We start from the raw sequence: 20,319 nt of genomic DNA on the forward strand, positions 1-20,319 counted from the left end.
TCTCTGTCCACGGCTTCCATTCTTCACATGTAAGTACCAAAACTCTCCTGAAAGCCTCTCGTTTCTCCGTGACTCTGTTTCATGTCCTGTGAACGTTTTAGGATGTTGTCTCTGTGGCCCTGTTGTTAGCTCACAAGGTCAAAGGTCGTAGAGGTTCACATGGTGATCGTGTCCTGCTGTGCGCCTCTGACTGGAAGCCTCTGTGTTCCCTGCTGATCAATATTGTAGAAATATTCCACTGAGGGAGTTTTTTTAACTCACAGTGAGGACGTGATTTTGTCTCGTCTGCAGCTCCTCCAGAACTCAACTTTTCATCCCCGTAAATCTGTAAGTCTCATTATGCTGGATATTAATGCTAACTGGATAAACACAAGCAGTAAAGACATAACTGCTTCGTCTAATTTCCAGCAGGATTGATCGAGGTCATGTCCCGCCTCGCCCTCTGTCTGTGTGTCGTCGTTGCTCTGTGGTCGGCGTCAGTCATCAGTCTGTCAGGTGGGTGTGATCAAAGAGGAACGGGATAAGTAAACATTAATACGTCTGTAAAAGAAAGAAGAGACACGAAGGTTAGGTAGCCACAGATTTTATGTTACACGGGTGTCTTGGAGTCTCATTGAATTACATGAACCTGACAAACTTTTCCAGATTTGTGGGGAAATAATGTGAGAGCTTCTTCACTGTCAGCAGGTCAGCCGTGGAATACGTTTTAGCAACAAAGCATTCATCTGTCAAGAAAGTGAACCTATTGTGCCTTTACCTGTTCCTCTGCTGGGCACTCATATTAAACATGGACAAAGTTTCAGGTAATGAGGTCAGCGTGCACACCTACCTGATCCTCTCCTGTTTGCAAGGGGCAGCCAATCAGAAGAAAGCTGGCTCTAGTGGAGGGTGACCTTAAAGGGAGCCAAAACAGCTTCACACAAAACATGAAGTGAGGGGACCCAAAGCCAGTATAAGACAAAAATATAGTTTAGAAATATGAATCACACAAACTGGTGTAGAAAAGTCCAAGTCTTAAGAAAATCTAACTGGAAACGAGCAAAATAGAATCATTTTGAATTGATTACAGTTTCAGAATAAATGCCTGTTCAGTTCTTACAGTTTGCAGACTGTATAATATAATATAATATAATATAATATAATATAATATAATATAATATAATATAATATAATATAATATAATATAATATAATATAATACAATATAATATAATATAATATCAATGAAGTATGGTTTCTCCAAACAAAGAGAAACAGACTTTGTGATCCTGTGGGTCCTGTACTCTGCTCATAGTCGTGGGCTTCGATTGGCATTTGCCGTAGAATACCAGAACTGGCAGGTCCACTGCTGGTGCCCTGTGCTTACACAGATTTCAATTCAATTCATTTCAATTTATTTGTTTCACACCAAATCATAACAGCAGTCACATAAAGGCGCTTTGTGCTATATGATGGAGACCCTACAATAAATGAGATGAGCAGGTTTGGCTGCCTCTCACGCTCCTCTGAACAAAACCCAATAAAACACCTCTGGGAGATTATGCTCGAGTCTATCGAACACCTCAGACTGTCCAGATGCTCGGTGATGTCCTGGTCCAGATCTCTTCATTTGTCGTCTCATTAGGAGTATTCTCCAATGTTGTCAGGCATGCATACAACACACGGGAATCATATGAATTACTGAGCACTACTCTGCATTGCTGGAAAGAAATTTCAACAAAAAGGACTGGTTTGCCACATCACTCCTTCACTTAGATTTTTGACATGTCTTTACATTCTGCCCTCTCTAGATTGATGATTTCATTCCTAACACATTACCCAGTACATATCAGAGTTATTTTTTCTATTAAGATCAGATGAGTTTTTAAAGTGTTCCTTTAAAATTCTGAGTGGATTGAATGAGAGTGAATTCACAGAATCCCAAAGATTTAAGTCCAAATGACAACAAAGTGCTTTCCAAAAACGTGATGTTTGGGGAAAAAACAGTTAAAGAAGCCATTGTCTTAGCATTGGTCTGCATCACTGTTTCACTCTTTCTGTGTGTTCAGTATTCTCGGACCCACGACGGGCTCACATGCTGCTTCGCTCTCGTCGGGCGAACTCCTTCCTGGAGGAGCTGAAACCAGGAAACCTGGAGCGAGAATGTAATGAGGAGAAATGTAACTTTGAAGAGGCCAGAGAGATTTTCCAGACCAGAGAAGCTACGGTAAGATGTCTCTTTAACACACTGTAGTTCAAAATAAGCAAAAATATCTGGCTTTTTGATTTATGGCTGATGAAAACATGACACAGTAGACACTTGACAAATACCCACAGGAGGGGGGCTGTGTTGTTCTGCAGCGATGACCAGATGAGTGCGATTGGTGATGTTTGTTTCTTTGTCTTTACAGCTGGAGTTTTGGACAGTTTACTTAGGTAAGACAAGTTTGTTCAGTTTCACCATGAAAACATACTAAATATCAGCTTTAAAAATAGTACCATGTATAAATTATTTTAATATTTCTGATGATTGGAATGTGAATGATGTGTAGACTGAGGAGAATTCAGGACAAGGTTCTTCACAGGCTGCATCGTTTATTTTTTGGGATGGGGTGTGATATTCTTGCCTGATTACCCAAAAGCACAAGATTACAATACATTTACAACAATACGACATCAAATGAGATTTAGCCAGCTTCTGTCTTCCTCCCAAAGCGTCACGAAGGCGAGGCTTTTGACATCTTCTTTCTTTGCAGATAATCATGGGAAAAATACTCATGTTATCTGACTGTATTTCAGATGGGAACCAGTGTGAGTCCAACATGTGCAGTCATGGAGACTGTGTGGATATGTTCCAAGCCTACGCTTGCAGCTGTCACTCTGGATATGAGGGCAAATACTGCGAATATCGTGAGTCAGAGTGTCTTTGGTTACCTAGGAGCATTTCTAAAGTTATAATAAAAAAGAGTGTACAAAAGTTAAACAAGGTGTGTTCAATATAATGAAACCACATCAAGCAACAAACCAAATCTTCAATTAAACCTTGAGAATCAACAAAAAGAATACAAATTACCCACTGCGCACACAAACGAACCTAAGTCACAAAGTATTTACGAGGGTTATTTTTTTGCTAGAACTTGTTGGTAAGACTTTGTCTAGCAGCTGGATGTAGCTGCTGTTTGATTTCTTTTACCGGCTGAGTCACATCAATGTAACATTTACTAAAACTTAATGTGAAACCTGAAAAGTTCCCGTGTTCCTGTTTCCCATCTCCATCTAGCTATAACAGCCACTAACTGCTCCGTGGATAATGGCGGCTGTGACCACGATTGTACGGAGAGCAATGATGGCCTGTCGAGGATTTGCAGCTGTGTGAATGGATACAACCTGGCTAATGACTCCAGGAAATGTGTTCCCAAAAGTAAGAGCAGTTCTAGTCTGACTTCACTTGCTGGCTGTAGAGATTTTTTAAAATATATATTTGTTAAAAAACAAAATGTTTATTAGCAAGCAAAAACTAAATTCTCTTATCACTTTATATAGACTTGTTATTCAATAAATCTTTATGTATTATGATTTTCTGGATAATGAAGAGCTGACGAGTTGGACAGCACCATGCCCTGACATGATTCACACCTACTGGCTAAAGAAGCTAACTGCACTCCTTGAGTACCTGGAAGCATAAATGAACCACCAAATGATTCTTAAGGATTAATCCCATTCAACTACCGACCAATAATATGTCTCATCACCACATGGATGCTCCTGTCAGGCATCATAGGAGCTAGCATGGCTCGGTACATGAATGGAGCCCAGAAAGGAATTGGCAGAAACACTAGAGCAGCAAGACACAGCCCTACTAGTAGACAGAGCAGTTGCTCGAGACTATAAGATCAGATGGACCAATCTGTTGCCTGTTTTGCTACATGACAGCCATGTACTCAATGTCTCACACATGGATGCTAGAACTGTACAACATCAACAGGACCTTAAGAGCCTTCATCAACTTAATGGGGATGTGGCGACACCATTAGACACTTCAAGCCAGTTGCACAAGTCAAGTCATCAAGTGAAAGTCGCTGATGCTGGTTTACTTGCTAATGGTAGCTATGTTTCCATATGAACCACAGTTAGTAACTGATCTCAGAACAGTGAACGCAGACTAGCGGCAGTTTGTTTCACACACTGCTCACCCACAACAGGCATGCACAAACCACAGACGCAAGCTGCTGGCCTCTCAGCTTGAATGAGATGATAAGAGAGAGATTATTTTATGTTTCTCTTAATATTTTTCCATTGTAGCTTTAATACAGTGTTCTTACAGGTCGATCATCCTGTGGACAGCTGTTAGCCAGCACATCATACAGCCCACCACCGAAAGGCCTCCGTCCCTGGATGGTGGGGGGGCAGGTGGGCAAGAAAGGGGAGAGTCCATGGCAGGTACTACAAAAAAAAAAAAAAACCTCACCTACAATACACACTGGGTGTGTCATGCTGGCAACTTTAGCATGTTAGATTTGTATCCTTACAGCAGCCTGCAGTCTGAAATCAAAGTGCTGTAATGGTGATATGGTACTATAAGGTTATTAAGATCTTAAGACTCCAACATCAGATGTTGGCAACGCCCTCTTTTTGTTTTATATACATTTGAATTTGGTAAGAAATCTGCTAATTTGTGTTTAAATCTGTTCTGTTTTTCTTTTCTTTTTTTCAAAGATTGAACTAATATGTGAAACAAAGCTGTTTCACAATGTCAGGACGTTGTCTTGTCAGTAGAAACCATGTTGGAGCATTAATACCTGATAGTGTGTTTATCTGTAGGTCCTGGTAATGGATTACAGGAGTCGATTTCACTGTGGGGGTGTCCTCATCGATGAGAGCTGGGTTCTGACAGCTGCTCACTGTCTTGAAAACAGCCTAACGTTCAGTGTACGACTCGGTGAGTTTCCATTTCAGATGACAGACACTAATTATAATTAAATGAAAAATAATTATAAATGAATGACATTGAAGTGATTAGAAAGATCAACACGGTAACTAACTGATTAACAAACTGATTATACTAAAGTATAATTGAGAAAACTCAATGTACTTAAATTTTCTAGTTTTTACTTTTTTATTTTAATTATCTCGCTTGGCTCTCGGCGAATGCGGTCGCACTTTTTCTCCTCTCCTCTCCCTTATCTTCCCTGCTTAGCCTCTTATGTCCTTGTCTTGTCTCATGTTTTTACTTTTCCCTGGAACACTCTCTCACAGTCTGTTTCTAAAACCTAAAAGAGAATTATGGATTTGATCAACTGGTCTCTGAATGCAATTGACACGCTCTTCTCAATGAGAAGCCCCGGCTCGGGAGAGCCAGAGTGCTCTGGAGGTACTTTCCCTGCCGGATACACGATGGACGGGTGGCATAACTGGAGGGTCGTGTGCCTGGCGGGACTGTCGATCAAGGACGCTGAAGATATCCACCTATTCGGAACCATGATAACAGGGTTCTTGCTGATCGGAGCTGGCTTGGCCTTGGCTTATCGAAGAATAAAGAAAGCGGAACCAGCTGTTCAAACCCCCCCCCAAGGCTGCCCGCTGGGATTGAAACGATGGGACAAGGCGCAACTTCTCAGAATGGGCTCACTGAGTGCAGCATGGTTAAGATATTGGAGAAGCTTACGGCTGCCGTGAATACTCAGAATAAGACCTCTGAGCGAATATTGGATTACATCAAGGAGAAGTTCACTCAGAATAACACCTCTGAGCGAAAGTTGGATGACATCTTGGAGCAGCTCACTGCGGTCGTGAGGTCTCAGAATCTGCTCTCTGAGCACAAGAATGACAAGAGCACGGAGTGCAAGTTTGATAACATCATGGAGAAGCTCGCGGCTCTCCAACGGGAGATTGAGAGACCAGTGTCGGTGTCGGAGTGTTAAAGAACAGCTTTGAAATTCTCATGAGTTGTTCGCATAAAAGAAAAAACACCATCATAATGCGGCTATCCCTTCGGCGCCAGCTGTGGGCTCAAGGCTGGAGCCGAACAAAAACTCCTTGATAACGACTGTGTTTAGACTGTTCCTCCCATTCTATGCAAGGCCACCTGGGTTGGCTGGAAGACTGTTTACTTAGCCTGGCAGGGCGAAGGACACTGTCTCAGCTGAACTCTGGACACACACACATACATATACACTGATACGCACTCACTCATCCCCCCCTCCCTTTCCAAACGCCTTCAATGCTTGTTCCCTCCTGGGGAACACGGCGGGTCTGAGCCCGCGCTGGAATAATAGCACAGGGCAGGATGGCTGCTGTGTTTGCTTCGGATTATTCCTCACCCCCTACCCAACCCTGTTGCTTGTCACGTGCTCCATATTGTTGTACTGTGGACATTTATGTGCTTTTTGTGCAGAGGAGTTTTTTTGTTTCCTGTTCTCATGCTGTCCTCCCATAGGAGCCCAGCATGAGTAGAGGTCTCTTTTTTTCCTCTTGTACTTTCCCGTTGTAGTGTACATTTCAGTGTTTTTCTGTAACGCTACCAATCTCCGACTTGTATCCCCATGTGATGTCTGTGTTGTGTGTGTAAGGTCGGGGGGGGGTACCATTTCACTGCAGGGCAACCTGCATGTGGCGAATAAAGCCTTGATTGATTGATTGATTGATTGATTGATTGATTGATTGAATTATTTGAAGTAATTTGCTATTTTGCCATTATGAAGCACTAAAACTTTACAAAACCAAGGTTGCTGATAGGTCACATTGTAGTCCAGGGGTCTCGACATCCAGGCTCCGAGGGCCAGTGTCCTGCAGGTTTTAGATATCTCCCTGGGTCAACACCCCTGACTTAAATGATAAGTTAATTAGCAGGCCTCTGGAGAACTTCAAGACATGTTGAGGAGGTCATTTAGCCATTTAAATCAGCTGTGTTGGATCACAGACACATCTAAAACCTGCAAGACACCGGCCTTCGAGGCCTGGAGTTCGAGATCCCTGTTGTAGTCAGAGTGAAAACACACATCAGCTTTCATTAACCATGAGTCCACAACCTGTGTCTTTAGGTGACTATGAGCGTCTTAAACACGAAAGGACTGAGGTCACCCTGGATGTCGTCCAAAGTTTCAAACACCCAAACTACAACAGCAAGACCGTGGACAATGATATTGCCCTGCTGCGCCTACAGACCCCTGCTCCCATGAATGAGTACATCATCCCCATTTGTCTGCCAGGACGTGAGATGGCCGAGCGGGTGCTCCACCTGAACGGCACTAAGACTGTTGTCTCTGGCTGGGGCAAAGAGGACATGAACAGCACTAAGTACAGCTCAGCGCTCAACGTTATTGAAATCCCATTGGTCAGCCACAGCATCTGTACTCAGCAGATGTTCCCCCACACAATCTCCAACAACGTCCTCTGTGCCGGTGTCCTTGGAGAGAGGAAGGATGCCTGTGAGGGTGACAGTGGGGGACCGATGGTCACTCTGTACCGGGACACCTGGTTCCTGGTTGGCCTGGTTTCCTGGGGTGAGGGCTGCGGACAGCTGGACAAACTGGGAATCTACACAAAAGTGTCCAACTACAATAACTGGATCAATAGTGTGCGTGAAGAATGGGACAGAGGCCATCGCCCGGAAAGACGCCCACGTTTCTGAACCAATTTATCCACAACAGCTGTTTCAGGCTCTGTTCTGTTGAACACACATAAAAATGTAACACACTTTGTTAAATAAAATGATTTACCATCAAGACGCAGCTGTTCGCTTTTTTAAAACCAGTCATTTCCACTGTTACTACCCAAGGTGTAGGAGTTCAAGTATTTTAGCATCTTGCTCACGAGTGAGTGCCGAGTGGGACGCACGATTGACAGTTGGGCTGGCGGGACATTCACAGTCATGCGGCTGCTGTACCAATCTGTTGTGGTAAAGAGAGAGCCGAATGAGAAAGCCAATTTGTTATTTCACTGGTTCATCTCTGTATGTTTATTTCTGCGGTACAGCTCGATATTTTAACACGGGGATCTATAGGGATGACTTTTGGAGCTTGCCTCATTTGTGCCTTTTGCATGCTGCTTCTCTACACTCCTTGTAAACTCTCTCACCACCCTCATGTAATTATTTTGATTTTGTTTTATTTCAAATGTACAGAAAAGACAAAGAATAATAAACTGAGTTATAATTTGTACGATAGGGTGATTTCACATATAAGCAGCTACAGATACTATGATAATATTTACATGTTTATTTAATTTTTACCACAATAATTTATCTAATAATAATGGATTGAATTTATATAGCGCTTTTCAAGACCCTCAAAGCACTTCACAATTCCACTATTCATTCACTCTCACATTCACACACTGGTGGAGGGAAGCTACAGTTGTAGCCACAGCTGCCCTGGGGCAGACTGACAGAAGCGAGGCTGCCATATCGCACCATCGGCCCCTCTGGCCATCACCAGCAGGCAACAGGTGATGGTGTCTTGCCCAAGGACACAATGACTGAGACTATCCGAGCCGGGGCTCGAACCAGCAACCTTCCGATTACAAGACGAACTGCCAACTCTTGAGCCACGATCGCTAGACTAACAATTGTGAGCCTTAGTCGTGTCTTTGGAGTATTTTTAATCAAATAATGTGGTTTGCAGTGTTTTTTACTTCAGCTTCAGAAACAAACGCATCTCAGGACAGGAATAAAACATAAAGTTAAACCTCTTAGGCCAACATATTGTAGACAATGACCACAGAGCTGATTTTTGAATGATCAACATTTAACTTTATTTTTATTTTCTCACAAACGATTGTTTACAGCAGCCTGGTCTTAAAGAGACAGGGCAGGATTATTTCTTCAAGCGCCTGTTACGGTAACACCTTTTAACTAACACAGACATCTGTTTGCTTTTATAATTATAGACTCATTACAATAAAAACTGAGGTCACGGGTGGTTTAAATAATATCTGTGCAATTAAAATCATTGCTTTTAGATTCAAATGGCAGCATCAAAAGGAGGACACACCTGAGATCAACAGACACCAAAGATTTTCACAAGGTTTTTTGTTTTGTTTATTAAAAGATAATTATTAACCAGAAGCAGCATTAAAACTCACAGAACACATTTAACATCTAAAACTGCTAAATTTCACAGACTTTGTAAAATTGGGCTGAAAAACTATCCTAACAGGATATTTCCTTACATGTTTTACATGACGAGACATTTTATCTTTCAGGCTTAATAAGCTGCCAAAATGTTACAAATTCAGACCGTTTCCCACATATGTGCTTGAATATGTTTGTTTCTTTTCTACTATTTTAACCTGAGTATTTAATATGTTGTATATTTACAGAGCTTTAAGACATTTGATGGAGCATTAAAAAAACAGACTATTAATAATTCAGTGGCTCTTTAAGGCAAGACATTTTTGTTTGTTTGTGTTCTTTTGTTTTTATGCCCAGTTTTAAGATTTTGTGCTTTTTTACATTAATAATTAATCTTCTTTATTTCTTTCTTTCTTTCTTTTTTTGTTTTTTTTTTTGTTTAATTAAACATAAAAGACCAGGAACATGTTGCTTTCCTGTTCATGTCCAGGAAAATGTTTTTCTCGTGTATCATTCAGAGGCTGATTATTTTAGTTCTATAAACTGTTACTTGATCTCGACATTATTATCAGTTTTATAAGGTGATTTAAACAAAAAAAAGCTTTCAAATCTCTAACTTGTAACAACCTTTGACTTTAGTATGACAACATAAAAATTTTGAAGATTTCTTTTCTGGAAAATTACAACTTTTTACATATTTAAATGAACAATTCCACGTTAGCATATGTTAACCTAAGTTCAAATTAAATCTCAGGTAAAGTTAGATTGGAGCCTCCTGGGAAATAATTCTTTGACAAATAATAAATGTAAATGTGTTTGTGTGAATTTCTTTAACAAGTTTTAACAGGAGAGGCTTAAGTAACTGCAAAGCTCCATATTATCACATCTTAACTGAAACTCACAGTGTAACATCATCCATGCTCTACAGTGAAACTGACCTGGGATCAGTGAGATAGCCTCCTAAGGTTACATCCTGTCAGAATAAAATCCAGGTGAGTTCTCATTTAATCAGGTTCACAAGAGAGACGCTGATGAAGATCGAAATCTCACGTCACGGTTTATTATCATCCCTGAGCTTCTTTGTGGATTTTTTTAATGTTTCAGATCAAATTAAAGAGGAGCCTGACTCATCATGTGTTCACGGGTCTGCATTATTTTCTGTGTAAATGATTCCACCTAGAGGTAAAAGGTGGGACTGCAGCCACGTGCGCTCAGACTTGGGTTGGACAAGAAAAGAAAACTGAGCGTTTAGACAGAAAATAATCATTCTTTTATTATTTTCTTATGATTAGTGAACCACTGAGAGGGCAAGCATAAAAATAATCAGTTTTTATGCTATTTTGTTGCCAATTATGGTTTAAAGTATTTTTATTTTAATTTAAATAGAAGTATTGGCTGCAAAGTAATCAATAGTGAAACCAACGGTCAGTTGCAACCTGATAGATCAGTCCTTATAACTGATAACTGGATAATAAATATACTTCTTAGTTCATATTTTGAACTTTTAGATATAAACCACATTTTCGCTCTTTTTGATGTCTTCATCTTTTATTTTCCACAAACTTGGTACAAATATTGTCCTGTCTGTTTTTTCTTTAAGTGCTTTGTAACAAAGTAAAAGTTTATAAAAAAAATAATGTTATTGTGATTACATACAGTAAATGAGCCTCTTTTTCTGTAGATGAACATCATGTAGAGTGTATACTACATGTACATTTAGGAGGTAATACAGTTCCACCTTCACTTCAGCTTAGTTCAGATTTTATAGTTAATTTGTCTTCTTATGTTATTTGACTTGATTTCAAATTTCTTTTTTACATTTTTCTATACTTTTTCTCATCAGCTCCACTTGTTCAGTTTTTTAAGAAAAACTTTCCTTAAAGATTGTTTTTATCAGGTCACATTTTAAGACACTCAGATATCTTCAGTATCCTAACATTAAAATAAGTTCAATACATATTTGTTGGGACTTCTTTTTAAAAGCAGGCCGTAATCTAGAGGTTAATTCATTCATCTAAGCCTTAATTAAAGTGACAGCGTGTAAAATCCTGCAGAAGAGGAGGACGGAGGTGAAGAAGCTTCAGCACTGCTTCTGTTTTCGGCTGAGGACTCTGAGTTTTGTAAGAAGGATCAGGACTTTCCTCGTCTCCGCTTCAGCTCCTCTTCGTATCTCTGCAGCTGAGACATGAAGCCGGGGTTCGGGTCGATCACGTGACGAGCCGTCTTGACTTTCTGGAAAAAGGGAAATGAACAGTGACGAGCTCTGGTTGTTTCTAAGGATCTATGGTTGCTCTGCATGATTTGTATTTATGCACTTTATAATTTATTTTAATATTTTCTAAATATTTTTGTATTTCATAAATTTTTTCCTGTTTTCTGTTATTTGTTTTATGGACATATTTTTTTCCATTACCTGTCATAACGTTTACAAAACTTCAGTCCTTCATTTCTGTCAAATCATAAAACTGATTTAATGTTTGAAGTTATCGGAGAAACTGTGGGAAAATATTTTAGTGAACAATATAATATCTGATTTAAACTCTAAATCCAAATTAATAATAAAAAAGAAATTATGATTAATAAATAGATCATGCATAAATTCAGTTTCATCTCAACACAACAAGATGTGGAAGATTTTTTTAAGTATTTATGCTGTTTTTCAACAATTTTTTCCAAAAAATTGTAATTTTACTGTACAAAAAGCAAAAAAGACATTAAACAAAGATGTGTTTCTGTTGTTGGGGTTAAACAGATAATTAATGTTATGAATATAGGTCAGTAAATATATTTAATTAAAATAACATTTTTTCTTTTTCATTTGAGCCAAATCTGCAGCACAAAACAGGATCAGGAGTGTCAGCCTTCAGAGAATGGGCTGATTTGTTGTATTTGTCCCTTCTGAGCATGAATATAGCAACGCTCAGTGTGCAGCTCATCTTTCAGTGTTGTGTTCAAGGGCACTTTGGATAATAAAAGCTTCAGTGTCAGAAAACAAACCTCTCAGCTGCAGGTTGAGCTCAGTCCTCCACATTTTTGACCTTCATGCAGCAGGATTGGGCTGATTTAGACCGCTCAAAGCACAGTGAGACTTATAAATAGGATGATTGGTATTTTAAAATCAGAAGCCTCTGCAAAATAATACTTATTAATGATAAACAAAAACTGTATGTGTGAATAACTCTGAAGCAACCAAAAGTCCAGCACTTTTTCTGTGACTTGTGTTCACTCTATTACTCTTTCAGTCCTCAGACCTTCATTAGAAGACTTGATCATTATTTATCAACACGTTCTCACTCCTGTAACGCTAGGTGACAAATCGTCAACATATTACGTTTTCGGGCACCCAACACATTCCTAAATGACGAGATTGGAAAAATGAGGAAATATGACAACCGTTTGGACTCAGTCTACACATCTTCGTTCATTTTCTTCAAATCCCTTGGGAAAACACTATTTAACGTCATTAAAGTGCTGGTTAAGGTAAGGAATAAGGTTATGGTTAGGCTCAGGGAGAAGGTTAGGTTTAGGGCTGGAATACATGGCTGGAACGTCTATTACCGCGGGAGCGTCATTCCACTGGATTTCATCCATAACCTGGCGCGCACCATAAGAACGCGGAAGGTCACCTTTCGCGTTCTTATGGTGCGCTGCGGGACGTGAAAAAACGTCGAGAGGTTACATCTCGGGAGTGAGAACAGTATTTATGGAACCTAATAGCTCCTCTAAGAGTGAACAAACTCAGCAGTTTGTTTAATCAATGTCCAGTTTATTTTTCAATAAACAAAGTGTCACATTTATAATCTGCCTCACAGTCAGCAGGAGGAGTTCGGGGTCTGTGGAGGGTGGACAAAGTTCATCACTAACACCAGATGCCAAAGTTGTAACCTGTACAAAAAGTAAAGTAGAGCAGGGTGGGATAGATCCTCACCTGTAAGGCGTCTGTCAGGGATAGTTTGCGGTGCTTCATCAGGTAGGCGATGCAGATCGTGGCCGAGCGGCTGCGTCCGTTCTTACAGTAGACGACGCTCCGTCCGCCGCGGTTCGCCTCCTTCTGGATGGCGTCGGCACAGCGGTCAAAGTGGCTGTACAGGTCCTCATTGGGGTCGTCGTAGACAGGTATCTGGAGCTTGGTGATGCTGCTGGAGGGAAACGGCTGCTGCTTGGACACGTTGATGCAGAGCGTCACCGCCTCCTGCTGGATGAGCTCGTCGCTGCAGGCTGAGCGGGCGTTACTGATGAACAGAGCGTTGGTGACTTTACACAGCTGCAACATCCTGGTCAGGCTGTGGAAGAACTGACCCTCGTGGGCTTCCTTACACTATCACTGAGGCTCACAGGTCACTAGTGCCTGGAGAGAGAGCGGTATCAGGTTCAGCAGTCTATTTAACACTGAGAAAATGATTAGTCTCTGACAGAGTCTAATCATTGTGAGATTATATCTCACAGATAATCATCTGTGAGATTAGTCTCTCACAGAGTTCAAGGCTACACCCGTCCATCCACTCTGACTTCCTCCTAAAAGTAAAACTAAAAAGGAACGACATTTTCATTCTTTACTTTTAGTTATTATTTAAATGAATATATTTTCTGCTTGCTGAAGTGGAAGTGTGAAGGTAGAGCCTCGGGTAACTTCTGATGCGCGTTTGTCAGCTTCTTTTTTTAAATGTACAGTGTTTCACTTGCTACATACTGAGCTGAATGTTTTACAGATATTAGAGATTTTTTTTTAAAGAAAAAAATAACCTTCTCTTTACATACCAAGTCTTGAATAATCTGGTCCTCTCATATCTTAAAACTGTATCATGTTTTTCCATCAGTCATTAACTTTTGTCTTCTCTCTCCTACAGTTTCTTTTTTCTCATTGTTCTTCATGTGTTTCTCACAGAGGATTGTTTGATTACCTCTAATATTGTATTGTACAGCTTCTGTTGTTACCATATAAAGCGCTTTGAGATGACTGCTGTTGTCAAGTAGTGGTACAAATAATAACACATTAAATCTATTGATCAAAAATATATTTGCAAGATAAATCAGGACCTTATTCACTGGATCACATATGAGATTTTTTTGCTTTTCCTTGTCTCACATTTCTGTAAATAAAAGCTGGATAAAGTACACGTCAGGATATCAGCTCGCGCTACAGGATTTTTAATCACTTTGTTCAAATAAAATAAATGTAATCATTTAACCTATTGGTGATTCACAGAGAAAATAAATCTTAGTTAAAGCATTTTACTTGGCACATGTCATCTCAATAATGTAATAAAGGTACAGACATTAAATATTCTCTGTGGCCCCAGTGACAGAGATTTAAGATCTTCAGTTAACCTACAGAAACAGCAGTCAGTGAATGCCTCACACTCGCTGAACACAAGGACGCCGTGACTCACGTGCTGCTGATCTTCAGGCTCCTTCACGCTCAGTTTGTGCTTTAAAGACGCGCCATGTTCGCTTCGTGCTGACAGGAGAGCTCAGACTGCTCCGGTCTGTTCAGGCCTCCTCATGATGACCCGGAGCTGTTCTGACCTGCACACCGACACCACACACAGAACAGCACACACACCACAACACCGCTATATTTACCGCTTCTGACAGCTGCTCTGCTCTGGGTCTTAAAGCTGCTCAGATCCATGACTGTACTCTGAGACAAAAATAGATGAATATTTGATTTTCATTTTATTTTATTATTATTGTTTTTATTTGTTTTTGGAACTGGGTTTGTGTGTATAAAGATTGAAATGATAATTTCAATTGAATTCAATTTTAATTACAGATAAGTTACATATAAAACATAAGCATCTGTATTGTATAAATATTGCACGCGTTAATGCCATAAATAATTATGTAATGCGATTCTTTTTCTGTAATTCTTTTTTTTTTTTTTTTTTGGATTTGTACTTAAATTTATATTAACTTCTATCAGCCTTCATGCACTAGTACTTACTTTACTTAAAAACAACTTAAAATGAATGAAACAATGACTTCACCTCATCATATTTTTATTTATTTATCATCTTAATATACTACAATGCCAACAAAAAAATAAAAATAAATAATATTCAGTCAATTTCATCTGCTTACTTTGCTTTATTTTTTCCTTATTGTTTTTTTTTATCCTCTTTTCAGAAAATGATCCCAAAAACAAATTATGTGCATGGAAAGAGTCTGTAACCAAAATAAATACATTAAGCCATGCGAGCAGGTAGAGTCATCGTTTCATTGTTCTTAATTTTTTTTTTTTTTTTGGGGGGGGGGGGGGTGGAATTTATTAATTTATTAAAGAAATTAATGATTAAACTGTTATTGTTGTATATGTATTACTGACACTTTAAGAAGAGAGCAGGCAGAGTGGAGTGGGTGGATGATTTGTGACTGAAGGGATGCATCACGACTGAAGGAGAAGGTTTACACGATGGTAGTAAGAGCTGCTGTGATGGCTGCTCAGGTGACATGACACGTGACACATACATGATAAGCTGTAAATCTTATAAATGTTGCAGTGATGATTTTTAGTAAGTCTTTAAAAGACAAGTGATATGACACCGTGACAGCGACATCAAACAAAGTAAACACGCTGTCAGATTGTGGTATAAGATCATTCCAATATTGTACAGTGAAAATGGAAATGATGGCAGCCTACGATTACTTACTTTCAATAACTGTGCCAATACAAAAAAATTAAAAACAGTAACAAAATTAAAAAATAAACAAAAAAAAACTATTATTATTATTATTATTATTATTATTATTATGTAACAAATAAAGTTTGGCAGTAATTTACCGAGAGCGGAACTTTAAAAAAGGTCTCAGCTTCATTCAGAAACTTTAATGGTGCAGCACACAGCGGAAGAAGAATCCGGAACTGTAGAAGGTGCTGATCGTTTAATCGAAAGTAAAAATGTCCACAGTGGAGTTTCTGATAAACTTTGTCAACGAGCGGCTGTCTGCCGCCGTGGATGAAATTTTCACGGTGTTTGAAAACACGATCGTCAAATACGAGCAGGACATCGAGCGGCAGCGCAGGCTGCTGGAGAGCTTCTGGAAGCCGGAGATCAAGCTCCACAGGATCGGTAGGCTAACCGGGATGAATGAGTGTGAGCCTGCGGGAGCTCCGAGCTCTTTATGTCAGCCTCGAAGACCAAAGTAACAATAATAATAATAATAATAATGATATGAGAAATGCGGAGTTAAAAGCAGACACCTTCAGCTTTTAGAAAGATCAGACTGAGGTCAGAGCAGCAGAGACGCTGACGGCTCAGCATGCCCATAGGGAGGTAACATGGCTCCGGCTGGTTAGAGGTAGCGGGCTCCTCAGGTCTGTACACTTGTAGAAATCACCGTAACTCACTGAGTCTGTCACAGCTTCTAACGCCAGACTTGTAGTTATGATACAGCACAGCTGGGTGGTGTAGCTCAGCAGCTCACCTGCTAATCAGAAGGTTGGTTGTTCCCTCTGGCTGCTCCAGAGTGTCTGTGGACAGGATACTGAACCTGAGCTGCTGACTGTTGGATAAGCGCAGAAAAGTGTGTGTGACAGAATGGGTGAATGAGACATGTTGTAGAGTAGAAAAGTGCCATTAGCACTTTTGTATTTTTTTGTGTGTTTGGTTTGTGAAATTGGATCAGAAGGAAACTAGTACCTGCACTTAGCTGCGGAGCAGCTTACAGCTGATCTGTACTTGTACTCTGTGCTCTGTATTAAATCTACTCTGCAGGTACGTTATAACCAGATCTCTCTGAAACCCAAGTCACATCAGTTCCTCCTGTGCACTTCCAGCTACTTTTTCAACAAAGGTTTTGAATTAATCAGAAAATAATCACTATCATCTCAAAATAAAGATTCCCTGAAGCTCCTGGAGGGAGCTTGTCTGTTGGAATGGACGCAAGAGCATTTACAAAGATGTGGAAGAATATGTCAAATATGTTTGCCTCTTAAAATTTCCCCAGCAGAGTAGGGAGGCAACATAATGCCCTGGCATTTTATTTGCTTCTGACGGCTGGCACAGCTTATATGAAACACTGAGAGGCGACCACAAGGTCTCAAATACCAACACAGACGTTTAAATCACCTGTTAGGTCAAGATTGTACTCTGTGGTTATTTATGGACTGTTACTAACATTTATCTTGTCCCTGCAGACCACCCACAGCTCCACGTCACTGCAGCAGAGAAGGTTCTTCCTAACAAGCATCTCTGTAACCAGGAGAGGAACTGCAGCCTGAACCAGGAGGAACCAGGGCCTCCTCATGTTAAACAAAAACATAAGAAACTGTTGTCCAATCAGGAAGAACCAAAGCGTCCACAGATCAAAGAACAGCACAAACTCAGGAGGGAGGGAGTGCAGTCGGCACTGAAGCGTCACACCGAGAGCTTTATGGTGACTCCTGTTTATGAGGAACATAGAGAACAGGAACCAAACGATGGCCAGATTCTCTTTCACAACTCCCCAAACTGGAGTCTGATAGGAAGCAAGCATGTGAGGTCAGGATCAGCCGCAAACGTGGACGAGAAACAAAGAAGGAAGCGCAGAAGAAAGGGCAATGAAAGAAACTGTGTAGAAAACTCTCACACATCCAAGAGTCAGCATAAAAAAATCTGCAAAATGTGAAGTGGGTAAAAAAAAAACCACTTTATGAAAAAGTCCCAAATGCTGAAGCTTCCCAGGATCCGCACACGTGAAGCTGAACACGTGTGACACATAGTTGTAGGTTGTAAATTGTCACGCCACACAAGAAGTTGTGTTCAAGCAAGATTTGCACTAAATGTCACAGAAATACAGCAAATGTGTATTTCAGGCTGCAAGAAAGCTGCACGAATACAACACCTGCTGGGAAACAAGGCGAGCTGACAGCGTGAAACAAGCGTTTGGAAGCCCACAGAGATCACAGTGGGTTTAGCTGCATGCTGGAAAAGGCTCAGAGTGTCCACATTAGAACCCACAGGCTGTGCTTTCTCAGGCCTGTGAGAAATGATTTAAACGTGAGCTGCCTTACCCCGTCACACCTGTGGGGAAGGATTTATCATTATATAAATATCTTTGGGGAAAAATCTGTTTTGATGTCAGTCACAAGCATTTCATAAGTTTCAAAGAGTTTTATTTGCAAATAAACTGCTGAACGAGTCGGTGTTTACAGAGGCAACGTGTGCTGGATCTCAGCTTCTGGGTCAAATCCTGATTGTTGCTGATCCGTTCCTGCTTTATCACAGCTCCAGGATCAGTTTGTGAGCTTCTGCTCTTCCACCTGCTTTTTAAGGTTTGACCAAACTGTCACTACGATGACAATCTGAACGTTTTCCAGCATATCGTTATACAAGAAAGTGATAACCAAGTCGCTCGAAGGAGAATCAAATGAACATTTTGGATCTGTGGCCAGGAAACTCCTGTGATTTACATACATTTGATTTATTTGGCAATAAAATTCTTTTAAACATGTGAAATGTTCCCGATGGTTCTCGAATACATCATAAAATCATGTAAAACAGCAAATTTGTGCCAGTAAAAAAAAACTTTTGACCAAGTCTGTAAATGCAGATTAACAGCGTGCTGTGAGGCCATCTTTGAGTTTCTTTGAGATCCTGGAGGAAAAGCTTACACATTTACACCACGTGTGTAGTTCCTGATGTCAATGTTAGAAACAGATTAGAAACAGATTGTAAATATTCTGTTCTTTTTTTGTTTTGTTTTAATAAATGAGGTGAATTAAAGACAGAAGCTCTAAATTCTAAATAATGAGTTTGCTATTGAGTAATCGTGCATGTCCTTTCAGCTGTTTTTATTTTATTAATCATGTAAAAATGCATTAGTTGTACACAGATTGATACGTCTGATGTTTTGAAGATGTTTTATCATCTTTCCATTGTTCAGATTTTTTAAAGTGACACTCGAGTTCTGGATGTTTTCTTTAATAAATGATTCACAAACCAACAGTCGGCTCTCTGGGATCCTTCATCGCACTCGCGAGCGCTTAAGTCAAACATGGCGTCTCCTGCTGTTTCATCACTAAGCCCACGTTTAGAGACGTTTTGCTGTGCCCTCCATGTGAGAAACAGCTCATCGTTCGTTGGACACTCAGCAGCTTTATTCTTGTGAAGCTCAGATTGAAATGTTGTTTTGACTAATAGATAGCAGGGGGCGCCTCCTCACGTGCAAAAGGAAGCAAGAAAATGAACCTGCTATTCTCTTGACCTCTGACCTCAGTAAATAATTTCCTGATGAGTTTGTCACTTGGTAGTTTCAGCTTACACACACACAGGTGTTAGGTTCACAGTGGATTTGTTTCATAATACTGTGGCTGAGCTCCATTTGAGCTGTCAGGGCATTCGTGTAAATAGACGTACATTTACTGTCTGACTGTGTGGAGCTCATCTTACATGGTGACACACTGGGTTAGCTGTTATCTGCCTGTTTGCTCCGCTCTTCTCCTCGTCTGTCTCAGGTGTCCTGTAGGTCTCCTCTCTCCTGCTCTGCTCATAAAAAGGACGTAACAATATCACATTGAAATCCAACAAATCTGTGGTGATTCCTGGAGGTGCTGGAGTTTCTTCCTTTGGAAATTTTGCATCAGATTTTTAAGAGTCACTTTTCAACCTTCTTCATTACGTCATGGTTGAACTTCTTTGATTGTGATGTGTTGAGTCTACAAGTTATTCTATATTACTCTCAGTAAAATAACTGTTCATATGTAAGGTATTACTGTGAGTGAACAGATAAATAGACACCATTGGACCTATGCCTGCGCCACCTGTGGGACACCATTCTATCGAATTTACTTAATGAAACATCACCAAAGAACCAACACAGATGTGAAACTGTGCTCCTGTGAATGCTGTGGGAAGAGTTTCAGTCAGAACAGCGATTTAACTGCTCGCCTGAGGATCCACACCGGTGACAAGCTGTATACTTGGAAAACATGCGGGAAGTGTCTCCAAAATCACTCGAGCTTAGTGAGCCACATGAGAATCTACATGTGGGAGAAACTGTGCATCTGAAAAAAAAATCTGAAGAGGTTCAGCTTCATGATGCCGCTTGAGAGGATCGTGAGAGTCCACGCAGAGGAGAAGCTGTATTCTTGTTAACTGTGCGGGAAACGTTTCACTCAGAGTGGCGGCTTGAAGGTCAACATGAGGACTCGCATGGGCAGGAAGCCGTATTCCTGCGGGATGTGTGGGAAAAGTTTCTGAAGCAGCAGCAACCTGCCGGTCCACATGAGAACCACAGAGTGGAGAACGGGGAAGCTTCCAGGTGTGAAGCAGTGGAAGTCTGGACCACATG

The 20,319-nt window shown here is 40.4% G+C and overlaps 3 protein-coding genes across 3 annotated transcripts; 2 read left to right on the forward strand and 1 right to left on the reverse strand.

The window, feature by feature from the left end:
• The first annotated feature begins 425 nt into the window (after positions 1-425).
• Positions 426-7,608, forward strand: proca (protein C (inactivator of coagulation factors Va and VIIIa), a). The gene is made up of 8 exons (XM_063460932.1): positions 426-495; positions 2,048-2,205; positions 2,390-2,414; positions 2,778-2,888; positions 3,259-3,399; positions 4,303-4,418; positions 4,800-4,917; positions 7,019-7,608. Exons 1-8 carry the CDS (start codon positions 426-428, stop codon positions 7,606-7,608), a joined length of 1,329 nt encoding a protein of 442 aa, XP_063317002.1.
• Positions 7,609-10,441: 2,833 nt separating this feature from the next.
• Positions 10,442-14,582, reverse strand: dusp28 (dual specificity phosphatase 28). Its single transcript, XM_063462601.1, has 3 exons — positions 14,439-14,582; positions 12,977-13,396; positions 10,442-11,280 (listed from the first exon to the last, which is right to left on the reverse strand). Exons 2-3 carry the CDS (start codon positions 13,319-13,321, stop codon positions 11,179-11,181), a joined length of 447 nt encoding a protein of 148 aa, XP_063318671.1. The 5' UTR covers positions 13,322-13,396; positions 14,439-14,582; the 3' UTR covers positions 10,442-11,178.
• Positions 14,583-15,895: 1,313 nt separating this feature from the next.
• Positions 15,896-19,689, forward strand: LOC134616481 (uncharacterized). The gene is made up of 2 exons (XM_063461303.1): positions 15,896-16,118; positions 17,186-19,689. The coding sequence occupies exons 1-2, from the start codon at positions 15,947-15,949 to the stop codon at positions 17,653-17,655; spliced, it is 642 nt and encodes a 213-aa protein (XP_063317373.1). The 5' UTR covers positions 15,896-15,946; the 3' UTR covers positions 17,656-19,689.
• Positions 19,690-20,319: the final 630 nt, after the last annotated feature.

The sequence above is a fragment of the Pelmatolapia mariae genome, linkage group LG18 (assembly GCF_036321145.2).
Source record: "Pelmatolapia mariae isolate MD_Pm_ZW linkage group LG18, Pm_UMD_F_2, whole genome shotgun sequence".
Lineage (NCBI taxonomy): Eukaryota > Metazoa > Chordata > Actinopteri > Cichliformes > Cichlidae > Pelmatolapia > Pelmatolapia mariae.